The sequence below is a fragment of the Dryobates pubescens genome, chromosome 8 (genome assembly GCF_014839835.1).
Source record: "Dryobates pubescens isolate bDryPub1 chromosome 8, bDryPub1.pri, whole genome shotgun sequence".
Lineage (NCBI taxonomy): Eukaryota > Metazoa > Chordata > Aves > Piciformes > Picidae > Dryobates > Dryobates pubescens.
In genome coordinates this window covers 17705912-17719853 of record NC_071619.1, presented here as the reverse complement: position 1 = coordinate 17719853, position 13942 = coordinate 17705912, and the positions used below count along the sequence as shown (strand labels likewise).

General features: G+C 39.9%; 1 protein-coding gene across 1 annotated transcript in view; it reads right to left on the bottom strand.

Annotated features, from left to right (window-relative positions):
* Window positions 1-959: 959 nt before the first annotated feature.
* Window positions 960-13942, bottom strand: part of WASHC2C (WASH complex subunit 2C) — a 32489-nt gene continuing 19506 nt past the window's right edge. The window contains exons 20-29 of the mRNA XM_054163442.1: window positions 13142-13327; window positions 12157-12339; window positions 10856-10984; window positions 10555-10650; window positions 9374-9490; window positions 7744-7806; window positions 6896-7108; window positions 5492-6100; window positions 4725-4899; window positions 960-1572 (exon numbers count right to left, since the gene is read on the bottom strand). Of these exons, the coding sequence (XP_054019417.1) occupies window positions 1427-1572; window positions 4725-4899; window positions 5492-6100; window positions 6896-7108; window positions 7744-7806; window positions 9374-9490; window positions 10555-10650; window positions 10856-10984; window positions 12157-12339; window positions 13142-13327 (1917 nt within the window). The 3' untranslated portion in view covers window positions 960-1426. The remainder of the gene's footprint in view (window positions 1573-4724; window positions 4900-5491; window positions 6101-6895; window positions 7109-7743; window positions 7807-9373; window positions 9491-10554; window positions 10651-10855; window positions 10985-12156; window positions 12340-13141; window positions 13328-13942) is intronic.

The window sequence follows — 13942 nt, the reverse complement described above, 5'->3', positions numbered from 1 at the left end:
GTGCAAATCAATACACTTCTCCTCTACCCTCATTACTGCTAGATGCCTTGGCTGTAGTATTTGCTGTGTCTGATAAAGCAAATCCAACTTCAGAAACAAGAGACTGAAGCAGATGTCGTAGAACAAGAGCTTTGGTGAAGGTGGGAATTGCTCTCTAAGAAGTTCCCTGAGTGCATGCTTTAAATTCACAGAGAGCAAAACAGTTTAAGAGTTGAAGTAGTACTTTACTGCCATAGAAGAGGGCATCTGGTTTTAAAATCAGAATTGCAGGCAGTCACTAGTAAAATAAAGAGATATATTTGATCCTTCTATGTTTATGAATTTGCTCTGCTTGTATGCATGCAAGAGAGCAAGTTTCCACCACTGGGCATCGCATATGATTAATGACATCAGTTCTAGAACCTGAAATCTTGAAAAATCTTGGGCAGTCTTGAAAATATAGGAAGCAAGAAGGTTAAGCCAAATCTATCAGACAGTTAATTAGATTCCACAAAACAGCAACCTCCTATAAACAGCCTACAGTGTGTTACGGATGAGACAGGAAAGCAGTCAGCAAACCTTTGGGCACAAGCTTGTCGCTGCACTAAGTATATATGCTTTCTAATCTGGAAATGGCCAAACGTGCTAAGTACAGACTTCTTGGAAAGTGTTATTGTCAAACTTTGTCAAATTCAGGCAGGTGAGAAATCTCATTTAGCAGCTTACAACTTGAAGAGAAGACAATGTTAGATTTCTGTTATTTTCATGGAGCACTAGGTGCTCATTGGTAGCACACCCTTTCTGGCAGTGAAGTTTTAACTATTTTTATTTTTAGAGACCTCAGCAGCAGCAAGTATGAAATACTTTATCTCTGATGTCACATCCTGCACTAAGATTTGTTTACTGCTTGATTATAAAAGCTGTATAGAAGCTGTACCTGGTAACAGAACCCATCCTTACCCTCCCATTAGCTCAGTAGATTGGCAGCTGAACCAGACAAGGCATGGCAGTCATTTCCAAGTCATGATGCTGATGTCCTTAGCAGGTGGTGTCATGATGCTGACATCCTTAGCAAGTGGTAAAGAGGAAAGTAAGACATACAGACAGATCTGGTTTAACAGACTCCATTTACTATTTATCAATTATTATCTTTGTAGATCTGTTCAATAAAACTATATTTTGTATAATAGATTATGTCATTGCAGGTATTGCACAGGCTATATTCATCTGGACAAACAAGATAGAGGAAGGTTACTGTCATTTTTTAAAAATATATCATTTAGCACAATTAGACCCAGCACAAGAGAATACTAACTATTTTAAATGGGTAATCTCATTTAAATATGCACAGCCATCCCATTTCAGCTCTACTGGATTAGAGAATCCAGAGCATTAGAACTGGACAGGGCACAAAAGAGGCCTCCTCTCTGCAACACACTCTCCTTGGCTACTGGCTTCCAAAGGCATTCAGTGGGTCATCAAATGTGCTTAGTGTCTTGCTTTCCTTGCTTTCCAGTTTTGCTTCTGAAGCTGCTTGGGAAGATTGGTTTTTGGGAGTGGGTATCTTGACTTTGCTGCTAGAGAAGATATCATCTAAAAGAGAAAAAAAAAATTAAAAAAAGATTTTAATGTGAAGCAACTGCCAAACAGAAGTAACATTGCACATACATCTCCAGCACACAGCAGTGACTGCCAAGGACATTCTGTGATAAATAAATGCTTTCCTGCTGCTTATGATTCTAGATACATTTGTAATGACATATGTGAGAGCTGTTAGCTGTAAAACAAATTAGGAGTATTTTTTCTTCTCAGTAGAGCAGCATAACACTTGCATTTTATAACATGTTCAAGATCTCACAAGCATTTGAGAAGTACTGATTTAAACCTCTACAATAAATTCCACTGTTCAAGTGCCAGATAACATCCCTTTTATCTAGAACATTAGTATCTGAGGAACCTGAGAGATCCAAGAGCTGTGAGGTTGTTGCCAAACAAAATAAGAAGTGAAAGAGATGGTACTTGCTAGCCACTACTGTTGCAATATCCACTAGTCATAGGAGTCTTTAATCTACAGCACAATAATCTACAGCATAAGTCACTTGAGAACACAACACAGCTCAGATGCAAGGAGGCAGGCAGCTACAACTGCCATCCTGCTGGATGTTCGAAAAGTCTGTCTACAGTTCAGATTTCCCATTGCCTTCCTTGATATAAGCATTTAAGTTATAACTAGGACTACAAAGTGGAAAAATATATAGTTGCTATAAAGACAGAGTTCTCCTCTGAAAGATACAACGGATAGAAATTAAACCCTCCAACCAGAAACCCTCTGCCAGTAGCAGAGCTTGCTGTGGCTAGTGCTGCTTGTCTACAGCTGTGCTCCTACAAAGAGATGGAGCTGCTACCATATGCATGCTGAAGTATTGCCCTGAAGTTTCCTGGGCACACTCAACAGCCTCTCTATTTTTATACACAAAGTTTTAATTTAAGATACTCAGATCATGCAGTTTGATTAGGAGGGGATATAAAAAAAAAATTTACAAGACTGAGATACGTGAACCAATAGCGATTCACAAGGCCAGTGTTAGTAGCACATAACTGATCTTCAATTCCTATTAAGAAAATGCAGGTCTGATACAGAAGCTGGTATCATTTACTAGTCCAGAATATGAAAATTAGTATTTCAGCCTTCAGCATGCATCCTAACCTTAAGCAGAGGCCAAGCACAAAGTGGCACATCACAGTGTGCTTGCCTTTCTCTTCTCGCTATTTCTTCCACTCCAGCACGTGTTTGCAACTGTGATGATCACAGGGATTACACAGGAATAATCCAGGACAGCATTTCAGCATAAGAGCAGTTTAGAAAGGCAGTAAAACAGAGTAATCCTCTACTGGCGTAACTCCAAAACAAGAAGCTATCACATGGATTAACTTTACTGCAGAGGAGAAGTACAGTGGGTGCTATAAGCAGCAGAGGTATCACTCCCATTTTATAACAAGGCTTAAGGAATAGGAAAGTTTTGGCCATGGAAGACTGTATTTGTCAATGCACAAGAAAGTTCCGTCACCATTTTGCAGGCTGGCAGAGATGACCTTAAGATGCTTGTGTCATCAGCTATAGTATCACTGAGGAGGTTAGGAGGCTAAAGACCAGCAAAAAAGAGTGTTTCTGATACTGCCACCACAAGCCTAACATAAATGTGGTAAAAGCTGTGGTAGGATAAAGGAAAGCAGCCTGCAGCCTCCACTTCCCAACCCCTGCCCTTCAAGCTGCACCCACTTAATGTTTTATTTGCAGCAGAAAGGATCTCCCAAGACAACAATGTACAGCCCTGATAAAGGGCTACTATGACAACTGAAACCAATGCATAGGCAAGTATCAGTTGTACTACTCTACTAGCAGCAGGGCATCCTCACCATCAAGCATCTTCTCTATGCTCCTGCTGGGTGTTCTGGAGCTCCATAGCTTGGGACACTAAGAAGCTACATACCTATGACTGTACCACAAAACAGTCAACACTCTAGAGGAAGATGAAGTACAGTCTATCAGATACAGGGTACTGTGGATGCCATAGGGATCAAGATCAGATGTAACATCAAACAACAATCTGTACCGCCAAAGTAGGTGTCAAACACAGAAAGGCAAATAACAGGTACTATTGTGGCAAATTTTCCAAGATACTTTCAAGAGGCACTCTACAACTTCCCCCCCCTGCAACAGGTCTGGGTTTTTGTGCTGAAATATTTGGAAGGGGTAGCTATTTGCAAAATACTTTAATTTCCTATAGGCTACATGAAAACACATCAATTATTAAAATATTTTGAGTATCCAAAATATATTTCAACTATCTTGCCTGCAAAAGTTTAAGTCTTATTTTTTACATCAACTGAGACAGTTTTGGAAATCCCAAGATATTAATTCTTTGGTAAATTTTCTAACAAATTTACAATCTTCTACCAGGTTATTTGATCAGACTGGAATGCCAGTGATGAATGAGGATTCAATTTGAATAGATTGAAAAGAAGGAAGATTGACAAAAATCAAAGCTAGAGAAGGCATTTTTTTTTTGTCTTAGAGGAAAAGAAATGCTTGTAATCCCAAAGAAAAGCTGTAAAGATGAAGAACTTGAGAACAGATAGACACAGCTGGTGATCAAATGACATTTGGTATCTCCACAGATGAACAAGAAAGTATGTTTTGCATCATTTCACATCACTACATGTGATCAAATTATTTGAACAAATTACATAGGACAAACTTTTGCTCTCAGGTGTAGTATTTGTAAATTGTTCTGAGTATACATGGATATAAACAAACTCTTAAGGGCTCCAAAGCAGTCAACACAACAGTGAAGGTGGTGTAGGAAGATAAGCTAATTTCTTCACATCAGTAATTCAGTTGAAAAAATGGAAGTGCAAATCAAAATGGATAGTGTATCTCAAAGATGTAGCAACTAGTGTCTTACTCCTAACAAGAGTTTTTTAATTCCCACAGCTGAGAAAATCCCCACAGAAATGAAACTATTCCTTCTCTCAGAAGAATTATATATGCCCTCCTAAACCACTTAAATGGCATTCTAGCTCTCAACATTTGAAAAGTTCTCACCCAAAGTTAAAACCCAAAAATGACCAGAGATTTCAGAGCAGTTGAAAACTTGAAAGCAAGCAAAGGGTTCTAGAACATCTCCAATGAATGCAACTCAGGAAAACATTATGGGATTAGCAGGAAAACATTAAACACCTACCCATATCATCATCAAATATGGATTTTTGTTCCACCTTTTTCTTGGTTTTCTTTTCTTTTGGTTTTACAGTGAGATCAGCAAAAATATCAATGTTATCATCAAACAAATTAGTCTCTGGCGTTCTCTCTTTTGCTTTGTTCATTGGTTTAATTGCCTCGGTAGCAAATATATCATCCTTGGAGCAAAACACAGAGATCATTAACACACAACACACTGAAAAGAATAGTTAAATTATCTGTACACAGCACCTGAGATGTTTAGATGACTGACAGCCTTGGGCATCTGAAAACTAAGTTTGAGTCCCTTCTCCTCCCAGAGGACCTGGCAGAAGTGCATTGGCACAGGATTGTGTGCAGATCAAATACAGCACACAGAGGCTTGTATCAGCTTCTCAGTCTGCCAACTTTACTCCTTTTTCAAAAGAGTTATTTGAACTGCTATGCCTTGAACAGGCAGCTAACAGTTAAGAGTCAAATACTTTATTACTCTGAAAAGAGTTATAATCATAGCTATTTTGTCACAGCACATTCAGTGACATACCTGCTTTGTGTTAAGGCTGCAACTTTTAATCCACTATTGCTAATCAGGAGGTGAACAAAGAAAGGGTTTCTATGACCTGGTAGCAGAGAGTGATTGACAATGTACTTCACTATCTATCCTACATACTCCATCCTACTGAGCAGCCTCCATTAAGCCTGTGCATAAGCAGAGAGGTCTGCACAAGGCGCTGGACATCAAAAGGCCAAGGTGGCAGGCTTAGCTATTACCTCAAAGATATCTTGGGCAGTAGGGTCGACAGCTTGCCGGACAGCAGATTTCAACTCCTTTTTTCCAGTTTTCTGATAGGTGAAGAGAGAGTCTTCCTCTTCCTCCAAAAAAGGTATAGGGCTGCTCTTTGTTGAAGATTTTTGCTGTACAGGCTGGAAGAGATCATTATTGTCCTGATCACCTAGAACAGACAAATCAGGCTTTTTCTCCCTGCCCTTGATGGGTTTGTTAGCCACACAGTCTGCCATTCCATCCTTTAATTTAGATTGTGCAGCTGATCTGAATGCTGAGCTGCTTGCAAAAAGGTCTTCTGATTCAAACAGATCATCCCCTTGGTCTGTGGATTCTGGAGGAAGAAGTTTGTTTGTCTCAGCAGACACAACACTGTCATGAGCTGGTAGTGACAAACCAGAGAGAAAGTTTTCTTTGGACTCTGCTTCAGTAGCTAGAGGTTCCTTTAAGTTTACGGCTGCTGACATCTGCTTTGGTACAGAGAACTGCAATTCCTTAGCACTGTCCACTTCCTTACTCTCTTCAGACTCTTGGGCAGCTAGACGGCGGGCTGTTCTGCTTGGAGGTCTTCGTTTTCCTGTAACTTTGATCCTGGTCTACAAGAAAAGAATAAAAGCAGAGCAGGGTCAAACAGAAGGAAAAAATCACACACACTTTACAGAAAAGAGGTTAGGATTCTTGCAATATTTCTTTGTAACAGTTCCTCCGTCACAACACTCAATTAACATGCATAACCTATTTCTTACTAGCACACTGAACCTGAATTAACTATCAGTTCTGCTGACAGCTCTGGTTAAGTTACAGCCCTATGACTTAAACAGCTATATGTACATTAAACAAATGCTCAGTTGTGAATCTTGAGCAAGGAATGCTGAACAGTCGTTGATTAAGGTGACAGGGTGAAGTACCAGGAACCATCCACTATCAGCTCAGTATTCTCCCCATTTTCCAGAATGTGCAAGTGGGACATTTGAGCTTGGAGCAGTTTGCAGCAAAGTTCAAAAAAGTAACCCATGATTTTTGATTTGCTGCCCTATAGTCATTTCACAGCAGCTGGAATTGGGGTTAAAAAGCAGCAGCACTTACAAGATAAGATGTTATGCTAAAATACCTTAACCTGTAGGAAAAAACCACTGTATTTGGGGAATATACACACATATCTTTAAAAGGCACAGAATTAGGCATATGCATAAGCACCTTACAGAGCTAAGAATGTAGTAGGCTTAACTTTCTCTTCAGTGGTCCACAGAAGTGAGATGGGTTAGATTTTTACACCTCCATTCAGATAGACCACACTGTTTGCAGGATTTACACACAGAAGCACAGATTCCTACATGAGGACAGACTGTGTTTTTAATGACCCTTTCTATCATCCTAAATACTGAGGTTACCTTATTGGCACTGTGCAAGGTATCCGCTTGCATAGGCTGATCAAAGCTTACACCTAGCTCTTCATTGTTTCCTGCAGCAGAGAAGGCTTCATTGTTCTGTACATCCTTGGGCTCATGCAATGGAGTGTCCAGAACTGGTAAAGGAGACTTTACATTGGAGACTTTAGGCATTGCACCAGGTAGTAAGGCTGCAGGGTTAATAGCTAAGTTAGCCTACAAAACAGAGAACACAAAAACATAGAAACAAAAAGAGATTACATTAATATCGCTCAAGAGCGAGCATGGCTCCAGAGAAACAGCAAGAACTACCATATGTAGACATTTAATTTCGACTGCTACATTTGCCTGGCCTTTCTCACACCTACACACTTATTTTGTCTAAGAGCTTCAGGAACAGCATGGCCACGTTATATCAGACCAAACACCTATGCAGCTCAGTACCCTTTTTAAGGACAATGGTGGTTCTGACATTAAGAGCGATACTGGGATATAGACAGTAATTAGTCATTTAATGTCAAAAGGGGACATAACCAGAACCCCAAAGCCCTAAGAGTCTCTAAAAGTACTTAAAATAGAGCTGAGAAGAATAAAGGTCAAAGAGGAGCCCTCCCTCTGCCCCCTATATAGAGTAAAAGTGCTGTGCAGAATAAGATCTGAAACAGGAGGGGGAAATAATATTAAACATGCAATGCAGAAAAAAATAACAGAAAATAAACCATCTGAAAAAAAATAAAAATATTGCAGGAGTAAAGTAAGAAAGTAAAAAGATTTTGTTTCAGGCAGAGCCATCAGTAAGGCAAGGAAGATTTTTCTTTTTTGACAGTTGAAATGCCAATAAAGTTAATTACTTGTAGCTTTCCAATCCGAGACGAGGGCTCTTTGGTTTTAATGGGAACAGGACCTGGAGATTTCTGCACAAAATTACACTGGATTAAAGAAGTTGACAAGTTGTTATCAACCAGACCATAGTTTGCATTTTAATACATCTACAGAAAGCAGCTCACTGCTTACCAATTTCTTCCAAAGATACATTGTTATCACCACAGTCTACTGACAGAGCTATGGTCACTCAATTTTCAGCTTCGGTTCCTCATAGGCTATAGACCCATCTTCATTACCACACTCATTCCAGCCTCCTTCTACCCAATATTGTATTTTCCCATAGTAACTCAACTTCCATCTTCTCCAGGTCACACACATCTGTGAAATCAAACTGTCAGCTACCCTCGCTCCTTGCTTATTATCTCTCATAAGATACCTGAAGTCACATTGACAGACCATGATATAACTAATTTTTCTGTTGGTGACTGGCTATAATAGGGCCATAGACTTCAGTGAAGACCACAAGGAAACCAAAAGGGCTAAAAAATATAAACTGTACCACTCAGCCTCCAAGGAGAGCAGCCTCAGAGACGTGAGTGCTCTCTACAGAAAGCAGGCCAACAATGCCAGAAATAAGTCACAACTGAAAGAGGAAGAGTATCTGTTTGATCTGAAGACTTTGGTCAATTTCAGGACTTAGGGATGAGCCAAATCAGCTAAAGTGCTCTTCCCAGGGCTTTGTCTCCACAAGATTGTAGTCTACATGTTTCTGTGTGCTAGGCTGTACACTGTTGTTTCCATGACTGGGCAGTTGGAGCTCCTTCAGCCATGTTTAGGTAACTGGGGATTTGCAAGGGTTATGACATGGATTTGGGGGTCATGATAGCATGACAGAGGAATTCTAGTGAGGGGATTGTTCTCCACTTAAACACCTGTGCTGTTCAGCTGAACCTCAGACAGGCTGAGAAGGCAAGTGTGAAGTGTGGTTCAACACTTCAAGGAATACTTCACCATAAGGGAAGATGAGCTAATTAACTAGCCTTACAGACATGCTCTGTGTTCCTCAGCCCAGGGAAGAAAAAAAACAACACCCACTTCTCACAATGAAAAGATATCTTCTACAGATGGAAATTCAACACACAGCTCTGGTAAAGCACAAGCCAGAATTAAGATCCAGACTGCCTCTCCCAGAGACTATTGGCTCTGCAGGATTAAGGACAAGAGTAGGAGTCTTGTTGGCTCACAAGGATAACATTCTTAATAGGCACAGATTTGTGCTGCATGCCCTGATGTCCTGAGAAAGCCTACCTATACTTTAAAGATCACACTCACTTCAACAGACACTCACACTACAGAGACAAATGAACAACCCATTTTCAGTTCAATTCAACTGGACCTGGGGTAAAATTCACTGTCTTGAACTTTGCCCTTACAAGTGTGTGGGCAAAGAATAAAACACTCTATCAATACATTTAAACTTCCAGCTAGTTACTGCACCTGCTGATAAGCAAAGACAAGTTTGGGGATGCATTATTGCTTCGCAGGCAGTGAATCCAGGCATTAGTTTTGATCTTTTTTGAGAGTCTTAGTGAAAACATAACATTACATCTCCTTTTTCTTTGCTTGCTGTTCAAGGCACAATATTTAAGTACTTGCCTCTTTAGTTGCTGCTTTCAGAACTTCATTTTGTTTGGCACTTAAAGCATCTTCCAGGTTACTGCTCTCCAAAGGTGGACTTGTACTGGCCTTAGATGTTTTCTTCTCAGCTATTTTCTGACAGCATTAAGAGCACAAGTCAACACAAATTGGGTAAAAAGTATGGTCTGCAGATTAAAAAACTAAACAAGCAGAGCTTTTAAGAATCTCTCTTCCCCCTGAAGCTAGGCATCTCTTTCAACTCTGCACTGCATAGCAGGTATTGCTTTTACATCTGCAATGACAAGGACCTTTCACTCTTCCACTTCTTTAGTCTACCTCAACCTTTGCTGTCTATGCTAATGATAAATAATGAGAGTTTCAATGAAATTCAAAATGTATATGTATATCCTCATGCACAGGACAGCAGAGAACATAAAAGCACAAAGCTAGCTAAGGAACACTGCTATTTTTATGTTTTCAAGCAAACAGGTTCCATATATAGCTGCCAAGCACTAATTACTTAAGACCACAGTTCTTTGAGAACTGTTGCCAGTTTTCTATCCTAACTTCCAGCTATAGACATGAAAATAGAAAAAAGTAAAGTTGGCTTCTGTTTAATTAAGCTAAATACATTTAGAGTAGCAGTTTAGCATGCATGTTTGACCTCAGGCCACCTATAATACCATGTAGTTCATTACTGCAGCTGCTTACCCTCTAAAAACAATCTAGTGATCAGAAGGATTTTAATACTGCATTCATTATCTTAAATCAAACCAATGTGCAGAAACCTTAATTACCTAAGTCACAGGGCAAGAGTCATCATGAACTACAGGGAAGTAATATTAGCAAGCTAAGCAATAGAATAATGTAACAATGCAAACTCTAGTACTCTGATTTCTGCTCAGGTGTGTTCTCTTACATCTAAGCCAGTCCCTGGGCTGGAAGAAAGAAAGAAATTAAAAACAAACAAATAAAAATATTTTAAAATATTAATAAATCAATCCTCTCATCCTAGCTTTGGTAGGTCTATTGCATCTGTTTGTTCCCTATGTCTTCAGGATCGCAATGACCACTTCTGTTGTCTCAGAAAGATATAAGAAGTCACTTCATTTCTTGTGGGAATCCATATGGGAAAAAACCCTTCCATGCATTTATTTCCAATGTCTTATAAAAGCCATTTATGCTAGAGGAACAGATACCGGAAGGTTTGGTTTTGAGGTACTGAAGAGATCATCCTCATCATCATCCCCAAAAAGCCCTCCTCCAGATGATGGCTTCAGGATACAGTTTGCAGACTACAGAGACAAAGGATAAAGAAAAGATGTGTCACAGACCAAAAGCACAGCTCCTTCAGCCCATGATACCTGAACTGATAATAGCACTTGGCCCTCCCTGGAATTCAGTGACTTCTAAGCTGTGTTCAAACAAGGAAACCCGATAGGCTGCACGCTTAAAAGAGTGGTTTTGAATAGCAGATTCAGAGGAGAATTTTGAACTCACCATTGACTTCTTGGGGCTGGCAAAAAGGTCAACATCTGGATCATTGTCCTTCTGAAGTTTGTGACTGAAGAGGAGCTCTTCATCTTGAAAGACTCCAGTGCTTTTGGGCCAAGTATTTTTCTCAGAAGCCTGCAAGGAGAGGTATAAAGTCCATAGGGTGAGAAACTTCCTCTTGAAGAAGGTTATTTGCTTAGTGATAGAGCATGTTACAATTCACCCAAGGCTACACTTATGACCCTGGTAACAAAAAAACTCAACTTCCACTGCCAGTTACAAATATTACTTTGACCAAATTTGCAAAACTTAAACTGTAAATATTTGTATTCACAGTTCAATTTGATGAGAAGACATTAACCCAAATATATCTGTTGACCTGAGATCCAGCTGCTACTATTTACCTGTAAAGTTTTCGTAGAAGGAAGAGGGGTAAAAAAAGGAGAAGGAAAAAAACCAAAGGCTTTCAGTATGTTACCATGGGTATACAGTAAGGTTTATATTTCAGCATGATTTTTATGCCTTGAGTTTTTCAGCTGACAGGACAATGCAGGACAATGAAATGAGAGGAAGAGAACCTGGTTAATTATCTTCCGAAGCTAACTTTTTAGAGAATAAAATAAGATCAATTTAAGGAAGGAAAAAAAATAATAAGTTGAAGGTCTGCAAAGCTATTACTGTTGCTAGATTTCCTATTCTCCTCCTGTTAAAGCAAGCACACCCCTCCACAATGAACAAAACATACTGTCAGCTTTTGGCAAGAACTTCTGGTGGGGGAGCAGAGAGCTGACAGTCAAACCTATCACATTATCAGTTCTCTGCTATCTGGTAAACCCATACCAGCTGCTTGAACATGAAAAGTTATGTCTTTCTATGTCACTGTATGTACCCATGTCTGACTTTCAAAAGGCAATGGTCCCACTGAATGTTCAAGTAAAGGCCAGTATTAATGTTTCACTACCCAGCTGTCTCCTCAGGACCTATGTGAAGGAAAGATCATCTCTTAAGAGCATGACTGAATGTCCAGCAGCATAACATCAGGCTCAAAATCCAAGCAGCAGCAGGAGTTATACAGGATTTCTTTTCCTACTAGCACATAGCAAAAAGCCTTAAATTTAGTGCAATGAGAAAACGTACAATGGAATTCATGACCATGGGGAAAAGCAGGAATAATTTCTTGCCCAAGAATCTGAAAGTTTAGAAATAGAGAAAGATTAGCCTCTATGACATAAAGAGGAAAAATTTTGCCTAGAATAGTAAAGGTATAAATAGTATTTTCTAGTGTTTAAGAACTTCCCTAGACTCACCACACCAATTTCTTTCTGTGCATTTTTAATGCCATCATCATTTTCCAGTATCTCCTCTTCCTCCTCCTCAAACAAGCTTAACACTTTCTTAGGCTGGGTCTTGACATCTTTCTCCAGAGCTGGTGGTGATGTTGCAAACAGATCTGAACCACTGGCTGGCTCAGAGGATGTTGCTGCAAAAGGCTGCAAATCAACAAATTAAAAAACTAACACATAAGCCTGTTGTTCAGTTCCTTTGCCCAAACCCCCACTAAGCTTTCACGGTTAAATGCCAGCAGTGGTCAGTTCTGCAATCCATTACCAAGCAGACAACTATATTAAACTCATTTTTCCTTTGTAGACAGAATGGCAACATGCAGACTAGCAAGAAACAGTCAACAGAGAACACACTTTATGGCTCTGAAGGAAACACAAGTTTTCTCCTGTACCCTACACTGTAGTGCTGTTGATAAGCAGCTTCCCGCATAAGGTTTCCTCCTCATCCATGTATCAGGTTGCACACGCACCACAAGGCTGCATTAAGCAGCTTTACCGTTATCTCCAAGGTATGTAGTTTGTGCAGCTTGGGTTTCTTCTCTGGAGCAGGCAGCACTATCAGAACTTTGAATGTGCTCAGGAAAGTGCAAAGCATAACTACTCTGGAAATTCATCATCTTGTAATTCCCCAGTCACTCAGTAAGACCATGCCCAAGATTAAGCTCTGCTGAGGCACAGGATATCTTATAAAGGCAAGCTCTGTTCATGTGAATAAAGATTACCAACCTACTCTGGAGGAAAAACAAAACTGATTTTGCCCCCACCCCACACCAAACCAATTCTCTTGGACAAGCAATTTTGCTATATGGAGCCAGAGTTATTCTCTCAGCAGTAGACGAGGCAATCCAGAAAACAAAATCTGTCCCAGAGCAACACTGTTAAGATTTTTAATTTTTTTTTTAAGATGAACCTCTAGTAAACTGCAGATTAACATAAGAAAATCCCTCACTTTTTCCTCTGTTTCCTGCCCTGCAACATCTGTTCCTCTAGGCACAGGAACTGCTCCAGGCTCTTCTGGACACCACAATGTGTCTTCTACCTGGTTAGACTTTGCTGCTTCATCTGTCAGATCATCCTTTTCCTCCTTTTCTCCTTCAGTAAATAAAGGTGGTGCTTGTGGTGGTTTTACTTCCCCCTGTAAAATTAAGAGAATGTTGGTGGCAAAAAATTGGTGAGAAGCATATACTGCTGTGGGATAGCAGAGTCTATTTGCTTTCTGCAGGGGTCCAGGACATTCGCAACATGCTTGACTTCTATTTTCCTTCCACAGAACATTCCAGTTTGTGACTTTTGATTTCTAGTTCTGTGCCCTTGAGTGTGGTTGAAGAATAGTTAAAAAAAAAAAAAAAAAGGAGGCAGTTACAAGCCTATAGTGGACACCCTGGGAATGCTGTCTATTACTTCTATGACTACCTCCTTGGGCCACAACAACTGTTTTCCTGGTACACAGAAAGGCACAGGGGAGAGGGGGACAGCACACACACATATACAGAATTTGCATTACTGATATAGTTGCACTAAGCTTTTGCAACTCCTACTCTCAATTCCCAAGCACACAGACAATTCCTTTGCTCTAGCAGAGTAAGATAGAACATAAGCACCCTCAGAAGGTCTGTAAGAAGCCTATAGACACAACTGAATCAGCTTGGGTCAAGGTGACATAAAGGCCCAACTTCACAGTCAGCAGTAAGCTGTTTGTTCTTTTTTAACGGTATTTTATGGTTGAGAGCTCTCAAAACATCCCCAGGAA